The 19,479-nt window shown below is 36.0% G+C and overlaps 3 protein-coding genes and 1 pseudogene across 7 annotated transcripts in view; 2 read left to right on the forward strand and 2 right to left on the reverse strand.

Moving 5' to 3' along the window:
- Positions 1–1,770, reverse strand: part of LOC109831848 (60S ribosomal protein L19-1) — a 3,414-nt gene extending 1,644 nt beyond the window's left edge. The window contains exons 1-3 of the mRNA XM_020399307.1: positions 1,584–1,770; positions 646–768; positions 247–559 (exon numbers count right to left, since the gene is read on the reverse strand). Of these exons, the coding sequence (XP_020254896.1) occupies positions 247–559; positions 646–768; positions 1,584–1,695 (548 nt within the window). The 5' untranslated portion in view covers positions 1,696–1,770. The remainder of the gene's footprint in view (positions 1–246; positions 560–645; positions 769–1,583) is intronic.
- LOC109831849 (probable ethylene response sensor 1) lies at positions 2,997–7,379 on the reverse strand. 5 transcript variants are annotated; one of them, XM_020399308.1, is made up of 6 exons: positions 7,228–7,379; positions 5,787–6,740; positions 4,637–5,005; positions 4,296–4,562; positions 3,936–4,063; positions 2,997–3,555 (listed from the first exon to the last, which is right to left on the reverse strand). In XM_020399308.1, the coding sequence occupies exons 2-6, from the start codon at positions 6,690–6,692 to the stop codon at positions 3,330–3,332; spliced, it is 1,896 nt and encodes a 631-aa protein (XP_020254897.1). In that variant the 5' UTR covers positions 6,693–6,740; positions 7,228–7,379; the 3' UTR covers positions 2,997–3,329. The 5 variants fall into 5 exon arrangements, with proteins under 5 accessions (XP_020254897.1, XP_020254899.1, XP_020254900.1 ...); XM_020399310.1 differs by having other exon boundaries at positions 5,787–6,743; positions 7,228–7,372; XM_020399311.1 differs by having other exon boundaries at positions 7,217–7,372.
- Positions 8,745–14,216, forward strand: LOC109831851 (annotated as a pseudogene).
- On the forward strand, positions 17,041–18,905 carry LOC109829694 (chaperone protein DnaJ-like). The gene is made up of 4 exons (XM_020396736.1): positions 17,041–17,313; positions 17,398–17,449; positions 17,540–17,607; positions 18,434–18,905. Exons 1-4 carry the CDS (start codon positions 17,179–17,181, stop codon positions 18,869–18,871), a joined length of 693 nt encoding a protein of 230 aa, XP_020252325.1. The 5' UTR covers positions 17,041–17,178; the 3' UTR covers positions 18,872–18,905.

Here is a 19,479-nt window from a genome sequence, read left to right on the forward strand (position 1 = left end):
AGGAGATAATTTTGTCAAATGCTGAATATATATGGCTCGGAAGGAGAATAAATAAATTCTTCTGGATCTAATAAAGGTTAAAAGCTTTATCCTAATCTTATATCCTATGACTTCACGTAACTCCCAACCCAACTGGTGTCACTACTATCACTTGTAGATGTAACAAATCCTTCGCTAGATAAATTTATAAAAATTCTAGCTGGAAAACATATACTGTAGTTGTCAAGATAAGAGCGAACACTCACTTGAGCCAAGCGCTCTTCTCTCCTGGCAATCTTTCTCTCTCTGCTTGCCTTGCTCTTGGCACGCTTGGCCTCAAACTGATCAGACAAAGTCTTCTCTCTCGCCTTCTCAGCTTTGGATTTATGAATGCTCTCCATCAGCACCCTCTTGTTCTTGAAGACATTACCCTTCACTTTCATGTACATGTCATGGTACATGTGCTTGTCAATTTTCTTCGCTTCTCGGTACTTCCTCAGCAAACGTCTCAGAACACGCATTCTTCTCATCCAGAGGATCTTGGTAGGAAGCCTAGCCTCCCTGGTACCCTTGCGCTTACCTGCACCGTTTCAGTAACATTTAGCAATATAAACCTCAAATCAAATTCGTTTTATTAAAGATCCATATTTTTGAATCGCAGCTTACCATAGCCAGAGTGACGCCCTTTCCTCTTTGCCTCCATGGCTCGCCTTGCACGAGACCGTGAGTGAATCTTCTGGGGTTTCCTAATGACAAACCCATCCTTGACCAGCTTCCTGATATTCTGGCCTGCATTTTCCAAGACAATATGATGTGACTCAAATAATATAAACAGCAGCACTGCAACAACATTCTAAGCATATGTTCCTCGACAATGTTAAAAGATTTAACTATAATAAATTCTTATTAGCAAAAGAGAGAGAGATGACCAGACAATTAAACAACAAAATTTAATCACCAACATTGCATACAGCCTAAACACTAGAGATACTAAACAACACAAGTTTTATCAAAAGCAGAACAAAGCTTCAACCACAAATTTTTGGGTTCAGCTAAACGAAATCACGAACAAATTAGTTTAGCTATTATCCCATCATTTTCTATTTATTCGCCACAAAGTTCCTATAGGTCTAACACCACATATTTTTATCAAGAAAAAAACGCCGAAAAGCAAGAGAGGAAACAGAACAACTAGCAGCATCACAATTTTAGCAAAAATTAAAAAAAAATCTAATTCTACACATCATGAAAAAGATAGATCTTTAGAAGCCTCAGTCAATGGCAATATAACAGTATGATTATTAAATTTTGTATTTCTAATTAAGAAGACAAAAACAGGCTAAATATTAAACTACCAAGGATAGGTAACAAATCATATAAAATATTAAAAAGCATATTGTTATTATTTTCGATTACATTACAAGCGAAAAATCAAAAGATTGTTCCTTTTTTTATCGTTTTGCGTCCGAATTAACAAGAAAACCCAAACGGTAGATCCTAGATCCAATGAACTCAATAAAAACCCTAGCTTTTCAGCAAGATACCGACTCAAACTCAATCAAAACCCTAGAGAAGAAAGAGGGAGAGAGATCGGAGGAGCTCACGAGAGTTGGCCATTGAGATCTCATTGACCTCGTTGGGGTCGAGCCAGACCTTGCCCTTTCCGCACTTGAGCACGCTCGCGGCGAGCCGCTTCTGGAGCTTCAGAGCCACCATTTTTCGCTTTCCTCTCCCTCAAATGAAACCCTAACCCTAACCCTAGAAGGGACTGATGAAGGCGGCGATTAGGGTTTTTTACACAGTTATAATGTGTTGGACTAGGGCTTTTTTCTTCCACGTTGGGTCGGGTCGGGTTAGTACGAAGAGGTTACGTGGGCTTTAAACGATGAAGCCTATGGGCTTTAGTTCTTTATTCTTTCTATTTTTTTGCAAAGCCTATATCATTAAATTTTGCTCTAGATAAACACAAGGTAGAATTACAGAAAATTCCCTGTACACGGGAATGAGGCGGAACGGAATGGTCATTCTTACTTCTCATTCCTTCTTACCAAACACATCCTCTTTTTTTAAGTTGGAATACTCATTCTTACTTCTCATCAATTCTCACTTTATATGGGAATGAACATTCCCAATGAAATGATAGTGAATGAGCATTCCCACTTAAATGAGAACCAATAAAATATACAATTTCAAAATACGTCAGTTCCCACTTTATTTTATAAATTACATCCAAACGTGAGAATGAGAATGACTATTTCATTCTCACATTAATTTCATTCAATTCCTTCTTCCATTGCATTCTCATTTAACTCTATTCCCGCGTACCAAACGAGGCGTTAGTATCCACCCAAGCAGTTCAACGTACCCATCCATTCATTTAAGCAGACCCATCAATTACTAACAGGTATACATACTAAAAAAAACCTTTTTTTTTTTTTTTAGTTTCTTCCAATATCCTAACATTTTCAAATGTACACCGTATTTCAGCTCTCATAAGACTATGAATTATAAGGTAACAAAGGAATATGCTGAAATGATTCAAGGCTTCAAGCCATTTATATATCATAAGCAATTGCATACTAGTACACCCAATAAACAAACCTAGAGCTCATGCAAAATGCTCTGTGATGAAATGCTTTTGACAAGAAGGGTTGCCTCTCAACTGAAATAAAAAAAAATACACAATATAAAGTCACATTGATCCCTTGATTACATGTGTTTTTGGTGTTTTCATTGTGTTAAGTTTGCAATGTTAGTTTAGTATGGAAAACATCCAAAAATGCCAAGAAGATGGGCTTTGACCTATGAGTTTGACAAAAAAAAAAAATTATACATTTGTACTTGGAGTACTTGAAAGACCATGTAACAAATCTCAAATAACAATAATTCAGTGTAAAATTTATATAAATACATCAGACAACCATAAAACAAATCCTGTAGTTTCATCTATGTGAGATTGATCTAGCTAAGATATAAAGCGCGCACAAAGCTTGCGCCGTCTTCACTAATCACAGAACAAAACTATCTCCCTCATAAGTAACTAAAAAGATACAGCAAAAAAAAAAATACATATTTGATGATTTTCACACAAATCCAACTTTATCAGATCAGTTGATGGAATACTTCTAATTTGCAAGCAAATACACAGTTTCTTGCATTAACTAATCAACATTTTACAATGCAAGTTGGTGGTGATGTTCAACCCAGCCCCTCTTAACCACTGCCCTAACTAAGAGAACTTTGCAATATATCATGATAGGCTGATTGAACATTCGAAACAATATCAATTTGCACTCATCATGCATTTACAGGTCATTAACCTTATCAAAATTTTACCTTGCCCAAGAATATCATATACTTCTCTGGTACCGGAGTCTTGAAGGAACTAGCCTGTTCTCTTCCCTACGAGGAGGTCTAGTGCCAAAAACGTCCGTGTCTTCTTGGCTCGAGCTTATTGCAGGTAAAATTGTGTTTGGGTTCTCGCAAATTCCAAGTTTCACTATAAACGTAGCCGTGCAACCTTTCCCTGTGCCTTCACTTTCGAGCCACATGTGCCCATCCATGAGGCTTACGAACCTGATCGTACAATTAGAGATTATTAGAAAATACTTGTGGTACTGCTGAGACTGAACTTTTAATTTAGGTTTATTTATACTCTGGTCACGTAAATCTCTGATATTTCGATATTAGTCCTTCAAAAATTTGAAATTGCTGCTTAGTAGATTGGATGCGGTAAGGGTATAAAGGACCGATTTGGTATGACTTATTGAATTTGGGAGCCTAAATACCAATTACAAATATTTGAGGGACTAATATCAAAACTCAAAACATTTTAAAGGGACTAATATGTAAAATAAAATTAAAAACCTATAATTATGTTCAAAGGTTTTCACCAGAATAACCACTTAATGGTTAAGATCAAAGAGAGAAATCAAACAGAATATGCAGGTAAATACCTCTTGCAGATGGCAAGTCCAAGCCCACTGCCATTATAGGCTCCGTTACCTACATTTTGTGTATGTGCAAATTTGGTGAAGATATGTGGTAAGTCTTGCAAACTAATTCCGCAGCCTGTATCCCTTACCTAAAAAAAGAAAAATAAAGTTTCAGAATCTGTTTGTCACGAGAAAGCAAGCAAAATACATTTTGTGTCGGTGCAACATGATGTCAAAACTTGAATGGTGATGCATGACAAGGATGAAAGCTCAATGTGCAGAAATTTGCAGGAGCTTTTTCCATGTAAAAAATTAATATAAGCAAAAAACCAGAATAAATAGAAAAGCAGGAACAAAAATTAAGTATTTAATATCACAGACCTGTACTCGCAAATAGAAGTGTCCATCACTGGAAACAGGATAGAACTCTTGGAATGTAGGGTCCCTCAGAGAATCAGGTCTGCTAACAGTGGCTGTTATTGTAATATATCCCTCTTTTGTAAACTTAACGGCATTACCAGCAACATTTAAAATAGTTTGCATCAAACGTTTTTCATCCCCAGTGGCACACAAGGGCAGGTCTGGTGCCAATGACACACCTACTGACAATTTTTTTACAGCTGCTATTGGCTTTATCAAATTAACGACCTGCAAATCAAAATCGCAATCTGATCAGCCAACCATTGACCACTATACACAAAACTTGTGAACCAATTACTTACCTCTCTGAAAACAGCATGAAGATTGAAATTTGAATTTTCTAACTCAAAGCTTCCATCTTCAAGCCGAGAAAGATCTAAAACGTCGTTGATAAGTGTTGCTAGTAAATTGCTGCTCTTTAACACTGTTTCCACCATAACCCGCTGCTCTGGAGATAGTTCACTTTCCAAAAGCAAAGAGGACAGGGCAAAAATTGCATGCATTGGGGTTCGCATTTCATGATTCATGACAGCTAGAAAATCATTTCGAGCGTGAATTGCCATCTCAGCCTCTCTCCGAGCTAAATCTAGAGCAACATTTTGCTCCATGAGTAGATCTCGTGCCCTCATAGACTCTTCTAAAATGGCAGCATGTGAAAGTGCAACTGCCACCTGAGATAGTTCACAACACATGGTTACATAAGCAGATAGGGAGGCAAAGATACGTGGAGGGTAAAAATCGGTGACAATTTGACAATAACAACAAAATTAAATAAAAGAGAAAAAAAATGAAAAGTTGAGCATCCATTTAGTGACCTCAGTTGCTTAATCCATCAACAAAACGTATGAAATATTCAGATCTTGATTAATTGCAAATCGAAAAACCTTTGGAATCCAACTACGTACATTCAAGATCTCTAGAAAATCTAAAGATCTAAACATAAGAGATCACATCATGATTTCTGGTCAAATTTTAAATAAATTTTATAGGAAATCACAAATGTCAATCCAAAACTAATCCTAGCTCAATAGGATTTGCTAATGACCGGTAACCTATTCTTCTCTACATTGGGCTAAATCTCTAACATAGGGGGCGAAGATAATTTTTTTTCATTATGGAGCAGTTACTAGTTATGAACTTATGATAGTTTACCAGAAAATGATCAGGAAGCAAGACTTAATAAAGGTGTATATGATGTGAACTTCGGAGCATTTAAAGGCTTTGTTATAGAAATTCATTTAGTCAATGTCATCCTGTCTCTGAGTATAGTAAATGTGGAACCATGACCCAAGTTATTAATGTACATTATTAGATAGAGAATATTACTCTTAAAAAACAAACGAGAGAAGGCTTACAAGTTACAATTGCATCCATTGAGATAAATATTTAGAACTAATGCAGTTTTTTCCTTCAGCGAAAGCTTGGTAGTAGGAAATGAGGTTTCGGACTAACCTGATCTGCAACTACTTCAACAAGCTCCAGTTCATGGACATGCCATTTTCTCGCACTATCTGATGGGAGCGTCAAGACCATCACAGCATAGCTTTTTGCAGAAAGCTCAGGCCAGTCATTAATTTGAAAATTAGAAAGATGCAGTAGAGGAACTCGAACAGCAACAACCTCCGGAGGTACATATCGTCCTGCAAGAGGCCGAATCCTAGCCAACGGGCATGTATGAGGGATCCTCATTGCCCGATTACTACTAAAAACTTGATTGACAATAGGGAGATTAATAGACACAGATGTTCCGGCAGGCATTTGGTTGTGCAGAGTGTGAGAAATGTGAAGAGTCATTCCGCTCCGAGATGGCATCCATAGGGCACATTCTGCCAAGTCTAGAGTCCTCCCGAGCTCAACAAAGGTAGTCTTCAATATAGTATGCCTATCTAATGTGCTTCTGATCTCATGAGTAAGCATACGGACATGCCTTCCGGTTTCTTCCTGCGTCCTTATTAGCCCCATTTCTCGATCAAGTTCTTCAGCCTTAGTCTTTAGAAAAAGCTCCCTAGTTTTTACACTTAACAAATCAGGAATTATGTGTACCAGCATTAAGGCAGTTAAACAAGAAACAGCGGCAGTCGAAATTTTTGCCACTGTCATTACAATAGCCACTGTCCTAGAGTGTATGGTAAATGTCCACAAGTTTATTAAATGGGTTGCTCCACAAAGAACTATGAAAGCACCAAACTGTATCAACACCCATCTATAAGGGAAAAACGAAGACTTCTTCACGAAATAAATGAGCTCGAGAGGGATCGAAAAGTAGGCGAGCGCTATAAAGAAGTCTGATATGTACTGGTACTTCACTAGGAGTTCATCAGCAGGCCATTGAGGTTCAAAGCAATCACAACCCTCCATTTATCACAAACCTGAGCGCTCTCTATCTTCTAGTTTGTTCCCGCATGACTACTTCATACAAAAAGAAAGCCTCTAGTTAATATTACACGAATAAACTAACTCTTAACCACTAAAAAAAAAGAACATCTTTGAGCTAAGAATTCAGATTTGGACTTCACACATTATGCACTAATTTCATTACTGAAATCAACTAAATGGCCTGCCAAAGGATAAACATAGCAGCTTCATCATCTGATAGTGGGAGATTTAAGTCAAAAGTTAACAACTTTCTAAAACATCTAATTGGAAAAGGTATAACTACAATCAGTAGAACTCACTGATCAGTGAAAATTTCAAAAAAAAAAAAATTACAGAGTTCAGTGCTTGATCAATGAGGCTCCATTACATTAGAAAACAATACTTTTGCTACTACTTTTAACCCTAACCCTAAAAAACCCCAAAAAATCCGATGGAGAAAACCCTACTCCCAGAATATACCAAGCAGTGAACAAGAAAAATCGAGCAAAAATTAGAGAAACAACCACCGAATCGTAACCTAAAGTAACTCCATCGAAGGACAGTCGATGACTCGATCGTCGAAGAGAAAGAAAGAGAGAAACTTGGAGACTTTCAGAGAGAGAAAGACCCCATTAGCTTCAGCTCACGGTCTAAAAGCGCGGATTTTTATTTTTATTTTTATTTTTATTCATTTCTTTTTTTTCCTTTGTTGTTAAGAAAAGAAGGGAGGTAACTGGCGGGGGTAAAATGGGGATTTTTCCCTTCGAGCGAGATCAGCCGTTAGTTTTTGTCTTGTGAGGAAATTTGGACGGTGGGAGTCTGCTGCTGAGGTCCAGAGGGCCGAGTCTTTTTTATTGAGAGAATATAGCGAGAGCGGATGAATTGGCACAAGTGTGCTTTTTCGACACGTGTGCGGTTACGGGAATCGGTGATAAGGCGGGATGTGAGGTGTGGTCACCTCCTCCTCTACCATTGCACAGAAGCCCTACCACACTGACCTAAAATATGGGATCATTGGAGAGGACATGTGAGATATTTCCTCTCTATCGTATAATGAGCTGGCATAACCATTAAAGCATAACATGTTGTTAAGGCATAACGAAGTCTTGGTCTCATATTTTAGGTCATTAAAGCATTTTTCTATTATAGAGCAACACTATTTACATTGTGTCATAAAATCATAATTGAAAATATGTAAAAAAAATTTAAACACGAACCATTTGTAAATTACGGCGAATCATGCATAGAAGTTGCATAACATGTTGTTTTTAGTTATCTTTAGGGTTAGTTGAGATTTCATGGCTCATATTTGGGCAAGTTGCTAGATATTCAATATATCTCTTGTTACTTCTTCTTTGAAATGTCCTAATATAAGTAACGATAAAAATAACTTATTATATCACGGATTGAGAAAACTAGCACGTATTTATGCTAACATTTAATAAAACAATATCACAATTTAAAAACAAATATTAGGTGGAAAAAAAAATACAAACACAACCACTTCATCCTTGACTATCAAAGTTTGGCTTGACCCACTACCCTTCACACACGCAAAAATATCCTAGTTGTCTTTTAATTAGTATATTGCAGGCTACAACTATTTCTTATCATCATTAAAAAATTATGATATAAAAAAATACAATATTAACAAGTTGGAAATATTGTTGGAGGTGGTCCAAGCTCTTATAACCACCGGCGGTGACCTTTAGCCCTCAACATGGCGTCAATGCTGAGGCAGCCAAAAAGGGCTTGTGGGTGGCCCCACCAAAGATTGATCCGTATCCAAGGTGCAATGTATCGGCACGACCTTAGATAGTTTTCATTTATTACGTGTCCCTCGACTCCTTTTTTATTTCCTCCCGCTTTTTCAAAAAATTTTTGTTTTGACCCCAAACAATCCCGAGCAATTTCTTTCAGGCCCTCCGTCAAAATTCCTTATGAGACCCTCCTGATAAAATATCTACGGGTCGGGTAAAAAAAAACCCGATACGTCGTTCTCTGGATATCGAGCGAGTCTCCGTCGGATCCTGGAGATTTCTCAAAATGGTTCGTGATGTTCATCTTTTTCCTTAAAATTTTTTTTTTAATTTTTCAGAGCTTTTTGATGCTCGATTTATGTGATTATAATTATAATAAGCTTGTTGGTTGATTGAGAACCGAGCTGTTTTTGCCCCAAGGCCAAAATTTTAGGGAACTAATTAGGAATGGTATGAAACCCAATGAAGTGTGATGAGCCTAAATTTACCTTTTTTTTTAATCTTAATCACTGTAAATGTGTTATCTTGATGGTATTAGGGCATCTCCAACAGTTTTTTTAAAATTTTCTCCAAAATAGGGAAGCAAAAGTCATATTTTCTAAATTATTTTTACACAACTCCAACAGCATCCCCATTTTGAAGAATCCATTTTTTTCTCCAAAAATTTGGAGAATACTACAGATTTGGGGAAGCTTCCCCATTTTTTCTCCTCCATCCCTATTTTGGGAAATTAGATGGGAAACCAAAAACCTAACTAAATTCTCTAAAAGTGGGAAATTGGGAAGCTGTTGGAGATGCTCGGCGTGCGCCTTTATTAATATGTTTATATGCGGTGGTAATTTGTGTATGTATCAGTTTAGGAATGTAAGGGGGCACTAAACTTTTTATATTATTGCTTTTTTTTATGTGCTTCTGCATATTTTATATTGTGCTTCTGCATAATAAACAAAGCGCTTTTTTTTAAATGTGCTTCTGCATAAAGGCTTTTTAATGTGCTTTTTTTTAAAAGTACTTGTTTCTATTGTAATCTGATGTGCATTTCTGTATATTTTATACACAATTGGATTATATTTCTGTAAGCACTGAATAGTTTGTAATCCATTAACTTACAAGAAACACATCTGTAGACCTTTTGAAAGAGTCTGAAATTGACATGAACGCGATTTTTTTTTTGTCTTGTTTAGATGTATATGCATACTCGATTGTCTTCCCATATATTTGTGTCAATGTTTGAAAAAGTCTTTTTGAAACTCGCTTGGAAACTTCTGAAAGGACAAACGCTTCAAAGCTCAAGAGTGAATCTATTTATTCCTTGAAAGTTATACCTCATCGCTTAAAGCATTATTGAAGTGTGCGCTTCATGCTTCATAACAGCGCTTCTCTTTTGAGAAGAGAAGCGCCCTGGGCAAGATAGGAAGATGTCAGAACATTTTTTTTACTAACATTAAATTAAAATAAAAAGAAGCGCTCTGGACAAGATAGGAAGATGTAAGAAGATTTCTTACTAACATTAAAATGCCCTTATGTATCTTTAATATGACCATATGACTATAAATAAGATATATGTTATGCATGTAGCTTACGTGATTTGCATTTATACTTCACATATTTAGTTCTTATTTACTAATCAAGACATAAATATATCTATTTGTAAATTATTACACCACTATATATCATATGTTCATGACTTTAACAAATTTTAAAATTAAAATCCCTAAACTTACAAGGCTTACGCCTCACGCTCTGAAGCTTACGCCTCTCTTCATTAAATGGTCTAACGCTTCGCCTTGCGCGTCTGCTTTTTAAAACATTGATTTGTGTACTATGTTAAACTTGGCTATCAATACTATAGATTGAAATGCTCTCTTTTGGCTCTGTAATTGACGTGGGTTTTCTTCCCTCTTGATGTTTATCTGCCATCTTGATGATTCAGTGATGTTGACAAAGTAGGTTCTTTCTACTTCCTGCCATCTTTTATTTCCTAGTTGTTGGACTTGGAAGGAGCTAGAGCATTTCTAAATTTGATGCTGCTGGATATTTGATGGTTGATAGTTTTATGTTATATCTTTTTTCATCTTTATGCATTTCATGTTCCTGAATAGGTTATCCGAGAGCTTAGTGGAGTTATTCTAACAAGAGGCCCGAAACTCTGCAATTTTGTTGAGTGGAGAGGTTACAAAGTTGTGTACAGAAGGTAATGCATTGTTACAGTGATTATTCTCTATCTAGTTGCCCGAAGTGCTAGGGGTAATTCCCAACTCAGGGATACATTCCAACGTTGTGTCTCAGTAAATGTCATTTGTAGGTATGCCAGCCTTTACTTCTGCATGTGCATTGATGCGGACGACAATGAATTGGAGGTCCTGGAAAAAATTCATCATTTTGTTGAGATATTGGACCGTTAATTTGGCAGTGTGAGCCTACTATCTTTTGGTCTAATGGACTATATTACTACCTGAGTATTTCTAAATGGTTCTGTAACTCATACTTTACATTTTACCTTTCAGGTGTGTGAGCTGGATTTGATTTTTAACTTTCACAAGGTTACTCCTTATCTGCTTTCAGAACGCAATCATTTTTCATTCTAGTTTTGTTTGCCTTTGCACATTTAGCTTTTTTTTTTATAATAATTGGCAGGCATACTATATATTGGATGAGGTTCTTATTGTGGGTGAACTTCAGGAGTCAAGCAAGAAAACTGTTGCACGGCTTATAGCTGCGCAGGTATGGTCATGCTCACCCTTCCATCAAGTAGGATGGCAATGATAATATACTCTTTTTATTTGGCTCTCATAGGTTAATAAAATTGATTATTTTGTGTCTCTAGTTATTTTCCACCCAAAGTTTTGCTTGAACATTAACTTAGTTACGTTATGGTACTGTGGATTATATTCCATTTTAACTGAAAGTAGCTCATTGTCAGTGTTTACTGCAGCGTTCAAGGTTAAACCTTATCACATTCCATTAGTAATATAGCCAATGCATGTCTGAACACCATGCAATAACCAGTCTTATTTCACAAATTCAAATTATTAGAGGGCTTTATGCAAAGTTTATAACTCGCGTCTGTCTTTCACTAGTACTTGCATATTGTTCAGGCGCTCTTGCGATGGAGTACTTAATAGTAAACTTTAGATGTGAACAGATACGCCCTTTTGTATGTTTTCTTAACAATGAAACATGGATATGCAAATGTACATCAGTGTGCTTGCACGTGCATAAATATACATGTATTGGTTAATCTGAACCTTTAAAATGTAGGATCATTTTCTCAATTCGTCCTGAAATTGAGGTTGCGTATGCAAACATCTTATCAAAATTTGAGGCAGAAAATACGGAAAATTTTATTTAAGTGAAAAACATCTGAAGTAATTAATATTTGAGAGCAGAAGTGGTGATTTTAACCTCTATTTGTCTAATTGCGATCATACTGATCATCAGTGGGATGTGTTCTGTGTGAGTTTGATATATGTATGTGACTCTCTATATGCACCTACTCGCAATACCTGCGCCTACGTTACCTGGGTACTTCTATCTGAGTGTCGTACACATACCCGACACGTACCCGTACCCGTACCTAAACTCCATCGACACTCCTTGCATATATGAATACATTTATCGGGCATCTACTTAATTATATAATACATGCTTTAATTTACGACACTCCTTGCATATATGAATACATTTATCGGGCATCTACTTAATTATATAATACATGCTTTAATTTAAAAAACTCGTCATACATTATTCTACATTTATCGGGCATCTACTTAATTATATAATACATGCTTTAATTTAAAAAACTCGTCATACATTATTCGAACATATACTCTACACTTCACATACACTTCTTGAAACTCGTTGGACATAGGTGAGGTTCTAAGCTATGATTTTAGAGGGTCAATTGAAAGTCTAGTTTATAAACTAGCGATTTTCCAGTTTATAATCCACATAATAGAAGAAACATGAAAATGTTATGGGGATTTTACTTCTCATAACACGTGGATGAAAACAATATTCATCTAATGTAAATTATTAATTCCAATAAATAATATGTAGTTTCCCCTTACCCTACCTTTCATAAATTTGTTGTGTCCCGTACCCAAACCCGTACCCATGCAACATAGCTAAGTATAAACTTCAACCAACAACAATCATTGCTAAGCATTATCTTCCTGAAAAAGAAAGTTCATAAGCTTAGTAAAGCAATCAGGTCTCCCTACAATCAAACCAATGTAGACTATAAAGTATTCCAAAAAATTCACCTCACCAGAATTATGATGATAAGGGCAAACAAATATTTATCAAATAGCATTTGAGGTAAACCAACCTTTTGTACTTGTAAGTTTATTCTATGTCAGTTACATCTAAGTTATTTGGCACAATAAAACCTACAATTCGAGTGGAAGCAAAAAAAGAAAATGCAATTCAAAAGCCATAAAGAAAAAGGTTCCACTCGAAGTATATGTATGTATGTACGGAAAAGTGTCCCTAAGGTGACACCTTAGATTCAATCTAAGCCCCTCCCAAACTACATTATATGCAATCAATTTACCCGATCCCTATGTTACCCGGGTACTTGTACAATGAAGCTGTCACGCACCATACACGTACCCGACACTTTCTCATACCCAAACTTCATGGACGCTTCTCGAATATGTGCATGTATTTATTACAACATTTACTCAATTATACGATTATGTGTTAATTTAAAACACCTGTCAAACACTTCTTGGACGTATAGCTTACATTTCACATCTATTTTTAAAAACTAGTTAGATACTTAGATATGGGTCGAATTTCTTTCAGTCCATGTCCAAGTTTAAAACTATATAGTTGAAGGATCGTTTGGATGTCTAGCAAAAAAAATGAGTAGTTTCCAATTTATGATAAGTAATATGATAAAAGAAACTTAAAAAATATGATCGGAATTTTATTTCTAATGACACACGAAGTAGGGGGAAAATGATCTCATGTACATTTTATATATATATATATATATATATATATGGGAAAAGTGTTCCTAAGGTAACGCCTTAGATAATCATCTAAGGACGCGGCCTAAAATCACATGATTGAGCTACATTGTGGATGATCATTTCCATTGAACTTGATCTACATATTTTAAAACTCCAACACACCAAGTTTGGGGTGAACCCATCGTCGTTTGATCCTCCGTCGAGCCATGTGAAAAGTTTTATTCATTCGAAACCGTTAAAATTGATACGAGTGGATGAATGGTCAAACAACAACAGGTTCATTCCCAAACTTGGTGTATTGGGGTTTTAGAGTATGTAGATCAAGTTTAACGGAGCGGATCATTCACAATGTAGCTCAATCATGTGATTTTAGGCCGCGTCCTTAAATGATTATCTAAGGCGTCACCTTTATATAGCCGTGTTCCCGTCCCCTACATTTTATAGTTTTGCCATGTCACGTACTCGTACCCGTTTCCATGCAACTTACTGCGGTATATTCTCAAATAATTGTTTTCGATTTGCAGGATTCACTGGTGGAGACCGCTAAAGAGCAAGCTAGCTCCATAAGCAATATGATTGCGCAGGCTACGAAGTAGAGAGTTCCATGATTTTACCATGGTCCGCATTGGCCCTTGTCGTTTTCAACTTTCATGAGGCGATGCTATGAATACAAGCGATGCAATTGGTTGTATATGATAGTATGAGTTGTATGTTCACTGTGCTTGCCCTTACTGTAGCTTGCTCGAGAACAATATATGTTTATTTTCAGTTTGTTCAGATTGATGAAAGTTGTTGTTGTGTATTTTCAAGTCGAGAATTCATTTTCCTCTTCTGGCAACATATGGTTTGCATTCTTTGAAGACTATTGCTTGCCGAAACAGATGTGACAGCTGCAGCTTTGATTTTGTATTAGCCCTTCAGAGAATTATCCAAGGGTGAAAAGAGTCATGTTTTTTAAGGGCTTGTTTGGATTGAGGGGAATGAGGGTTAAGGGAAGTTAGGGGAACCATTCACTCCCATTCACCTTGTTTGGGAACACTTAGGGCTTGTTTGGATTGAGGGGAATGAGGGTGAAGGGAAGTTAGGGGAACCATTCACCTCCATTCACCTTGTTTGGGAACACTTAGGAGGTGAAGTTAATTCACCCTAGTTCCCCTTGGTTCACCCCCTAATAGTATAAAATTTGTTACCCTCCAAATTGGGGTGTAACCAAGGGGAAGGGAACTCCCTTCCCTTCTCTCAGTTTCCCTTAACTTTCCTTCACCCCCTACAAATCCAAACAGACCCTTAGGAGGTGAAGTTAATTCACCCTAGTTCCCCTTGGTTCACCTCCTAATAGTATAAAATTTGTTATCCCCCAAATTGGGGTGTAACCAAGGGGAAGGGAACTCCCTTCCCTTCTCTCAGTTTCCCTTAACTTCCCTTCACTCCCTACAAATCCAAACAGGCCTGAGAATGATCGCGTTAGCGACCTGCTTATTTTCACTTACAAGGTTAGTACTAAGTTACATGTTTGGTTGGTGTTCACTTATTTATTGTATTTTGACTTATAAGTATGAAAAAAATAGTTGGGGTTTTTCCATCTATTTTTTTTCATGTTTAGGGGCTGTTTGTTTCGGCCATAAAACTTGGAAAATACCCTAGAAACTATTTTTTTTGGGAAAATACACATCAGCGATCCCGAAAATGTATCCCATTTCTGCTACTTGTTTCTTTTTTGAGAAGTGGATTTCCAAAACGTCAGTCCATGTCACTTTTTTAGCAAAACCCATTTCCGAGTATTTTGAGCGGAAATGAGTTGGAAAACAAAATAAAGTTGGCGAAACCCATTTTCGAATATTTTGAGTGAAAATGGTCTGGAAAAAAATAAAGAAGATTAAAATAAGAAAAAAAGTAATTCTGAGATGTGGTTGAAAAACACAAAAAATAATTTTTTTTCCCCGAAATTAAGTTTTCTCATAATGGGGTTTTGAATCAAAAGCTCTATTTCAAATTGCAACAGTAGTAACAATAGTAGTGGCACATGTATAATGTTCATATTAAAAAATTTAATTGGCCAGCTGGACCTTGGAAAGCATGAGCATGGAAGTCCCAAAGCAGCCTATGAAAATTAGATCTTAGGTTTTTAGGTCCAAAATCCAATAACCCGCTAAGGATGATTAATTTAGAATTTCCAAATTTGTAAGGAGAGTTTTAATAATTGTTTCCACTCTAGAGCTCTTCAAATTTGCCACATGGGGAACGGGAAACTTGCATGGAGAATCGAGGAGAAACTAAATTTGTCTAATTTTTAGAAATAACAACAAAAGGGCTAAATATAAAGTCTGGCCGTATGAATCAACTTTCATCTTATTCTATGAGCACTTGTACCTAAGGGGGTGTTTGGTTCAATTTCTACAAATTATAGGAAATATTTTTCACTCAAAATATGATTTTTTTATATTTCTTAAAAAATTATAGGAAAAGTTTTGAGAAGTCAAAAAATACTAATTTTTTTGTTTTTTTTTACTTTGCTTGTTTGATTCAAAATAAGAAAATGACCCTAAAAAAATTATAGGAAAAGTTTTGAGAAGTCAAAAAGTACTAATTTTTTTGTTTTTTTACTTTGTTTGTTTGATTCAAAATAAGAAAATGCTCCATAACTTTATAGAAAATGACAAGATTTTCTATAATTTGTAGAAATTGAACCAAACACCCCCTAAATTTATAGAAAATTGTTAACTTTATAGAAAAGTGTTAATGTGATGTCAGATTTCTGGGTGATTTTCGCCCATTTTTTAGAGTAAATTGATTTCTGCAAATTTTGATACTTTTTTGTACATTACAGAAAATATTTCTATAAATTTTTTTGAACAAAACACAGTTTACGAAAATCTAAAAAAAAAAAATTACAAGAAGATGATAGATTATGGATTTCTCGTGGGATCATGTCACTAATCGCCTTCATATTGGTATTCAATAACTACTTGAGATACGATGAGTATCATGTTCGATCCATTTAAGATCGAGTGCATTACCAATTATCTCTTCAACTCCACAAGAAATTAAATTCGAAACAAACAAGAGCTAATTAACGTCGTAAATAGTTGTAGAAACTTGTGAGGATCACTGATATTTCCTTAAAAAAAGAAAATAAAAACCAGGAGGACCCATGAGCAATTCACTTCTCTCTATCTCTCTCCTCTCGTTCTCTCTATCTCTCTCCTCTCGTATAGAGTGCCATGGGCACTCTATAGAAAAAACCAAAAAAAGAAAAGTTAGTAACTTCTTTTAATAAAGAGCATAACTTTTTTTCCCTTGACTGACATGATGAAACTGAAGACACAGACCCTCACAGTGATTTTCTCCCTCCACTCAGGAACTAAAACTAATATTATTATTTTTTTAAGAAAAAAGAATTTCCCACAGAGAAGGGCAACCAGCTACAGCCGGTCACCGACGACGATGTCCTCTCGCTCCTCGAAGAGAAACCGACGCGCCGAAACCGGATCAAGAGACCGCCACGTGTCATTCTTAACGGTAACCTCCTTTCAAAAATTCCTCCCGCAAACCCCGCTCTCTCATAAAACCCCAACAAAAAATTTATTTTAAAAAGGAAAAAGAAGAAAGAAACTCCAGCGTTTCCAATTCCAATTCATCAACTCTCACTAAACCCACTTTTTTTTAAAAAAAATCTATTAATTTGCATAAATATATTAATAACATCTCATTTTTCGAAAAAAGAAATGCAATAGAGACAGAGAGAGAGAGATGGGAGAGGAGTCGGATTCAAAAGAGAAACTTGTGAGAGAGATTTGCAACATTTCAACATTGTTTACATCTTGTTCTCATATCAGGAGTTCAGCGCAAAAGCCAGGATTCATTGATTGGTATCTCATTCTAAGAGTAAGTGCAATTGTTCTTCAATTTTATTTCCCTCTGTTTTTTTGTAAAAAAAAAATTATTGGTTTTTGATTGAGTTTTGTGTAGATTGATGAGAATTCCGGGGGTGATGTAATCCGAAGGCGATACCGCCAACTGGGTATGATTTAAATCTCACTGAAAACCTGTAAAATTTCTTCTGTCAGAATTGTTTTTTAATGAAGTTTTATTATTTCGGAAATATTCGTAGCGTTGCAGCTTCACCCAGATAAGAATAAGCATGAAAAGGCTGAAGTAGCATTCAAGCTTATTTCAGAGGTAAGTAATCTGTAATTCTTTTGAACGCCCTGGAGATTTTTCTGACAGATGTTATGTGGGACTTTACTATGATCGATACTTCATTGCTCAACAACGTAGGTAGTGTTTTCGATCGATATGTTAAGGAAATAATCGATGCGTGCATTTTGCAAATCCCATTCTCAGGGTTGTTTCCCATGTACCCAACCCTATCATGATGGTGTAATGAATTGCATTTTTTTTTGGTGGGATAACCTAGTCCGGAGTCAAACTCAAGACTCTGAGAGCTATAATGGGACCTCCCAACCGTTCAGGTCACCATAGTGAGTAATTCTATTTGGTTATTTGATAAAGGAGAAATATGCTACCTAATATAAAGGAAAATAGTATGTGAGAAAGGATTAGCATATTCCAAGTACTTGATAGCTTCAATTAAGGCATAGAATTGGCTCTCTCTATCCTTTCGGAAAAATATTCACATGAAAACAGCGCATATACTTCTTTTCTCTATTACCTACCTACTCTCATGACCTGTTGTCAATTAATCACACGTGTGATGTTGGGCTAGCTATAATGCACTTAACCTGAATGATGAGCAGACTTCGATGACCAAGAGAAAAAGTCAAAACTTTTGGTTTTAGCTGTCGTGCATTTGTCTTGAAAGATAGATTGGGAACATTGGATGATTGGGAGAGATATCTGAATCACGTTAAATCTTTGTGTCGTCTCTCTCCTCAATATCATTGATCGAGTTTGTTTGTTTAAAAGGGGTTTGTTATAAAACCTGAAACTTGAAAAATCTTTGAGTGATGGGGTCTGAAAGAAACAATACGAACTTCACTTGCAGGCATATGTATGCCTCTCGGACAAATCAAGAAGAAGAGCATTCGACATCGACAGAAAGAACAACTTCTGCAAAGACTGTCATAGGAAATCACAGAACTCCACTGCACAGAAAACTCACAAGGATGCTCCACGAACCAAACAACAATACAAACTTCTTCGAGCTTTTAAAGAAGTCCAGAACAGGTTCAAAGAAGAGTGCAGAGTGATCGAGAACTGTCTTCGTGTCAACGAGAATGCCAGAGGATTAGAATCGCCGTTGTTCGATCCCTCTGACCGACTGCATTTCCCAGGGTATCCACACCACAGGGACCGTGTGTATAGTCTCAATAGTTTTTCGTGTTCGGCAGAGTACAGGAAAGTCAAAAGTGAGTCGCCTGTTTATGAAATTAGAGCGGAGAGTAGGCGTGGCTGGAGCAAGAGCCCGGGCTTCAGATTCTGATACTTGGCAGAATAACATAGCATTCTTTTATTTTTGTCGCGAATCAGATTCTGATACTTGGTTTCCATTGTGCAGATCTAGTGCTTGTTCCTCTTGTTTAGTTCTTGATTGTTATATTATCAGTACTAGCATTTTAGTTCGTGCTAAGCGCGATCATTTTCTCATGATTCAATTTCTACATCACATTTTGATAATTACAAAGACCCGTGTACATCGTCTAATACCTGTCGTATGATCTCTTTTATTTTCCATATTCTTGGATTACTTTACGTTTATTGAATGAATATATTAATATATATATATTATATATATATATATATATATATATATATATATATATATATATATTAGTTAAGTAAATAATTTAAATAAATAATTATCATTATAATCTCAATTAGCTCATTAGATAAGTGAATTAGATATTTTTGTAATTAATAGAAAATATAATATTAATCAAAAAAATTATTTGATTTATTATGCCCATCAATTTCGTGTTAGGACGTGTTACACTTTTACTATATTAACATGTAAGATTAGCATCCAAACATAAAACAAATTTGTAAAAGAAAAACAATAAAAAATAAAGAAAAGTAAAACGCCTACATATT

Source organism: Asparagus officinalis, chromosome 2 (genome assembly GCF_001876935.1).
Source record: "Asparagus officinalis chromosome 2, Aspof.V1, whole genome shotgun sequence".
In the NCBI taxonomy this organism is placed as follows: Eukaryota; Viridiplantae; Streptophyta; class Magnoliopsida; order Asparagales; family Asparagaceae; genus Asparagus; species Asparagus officinalis.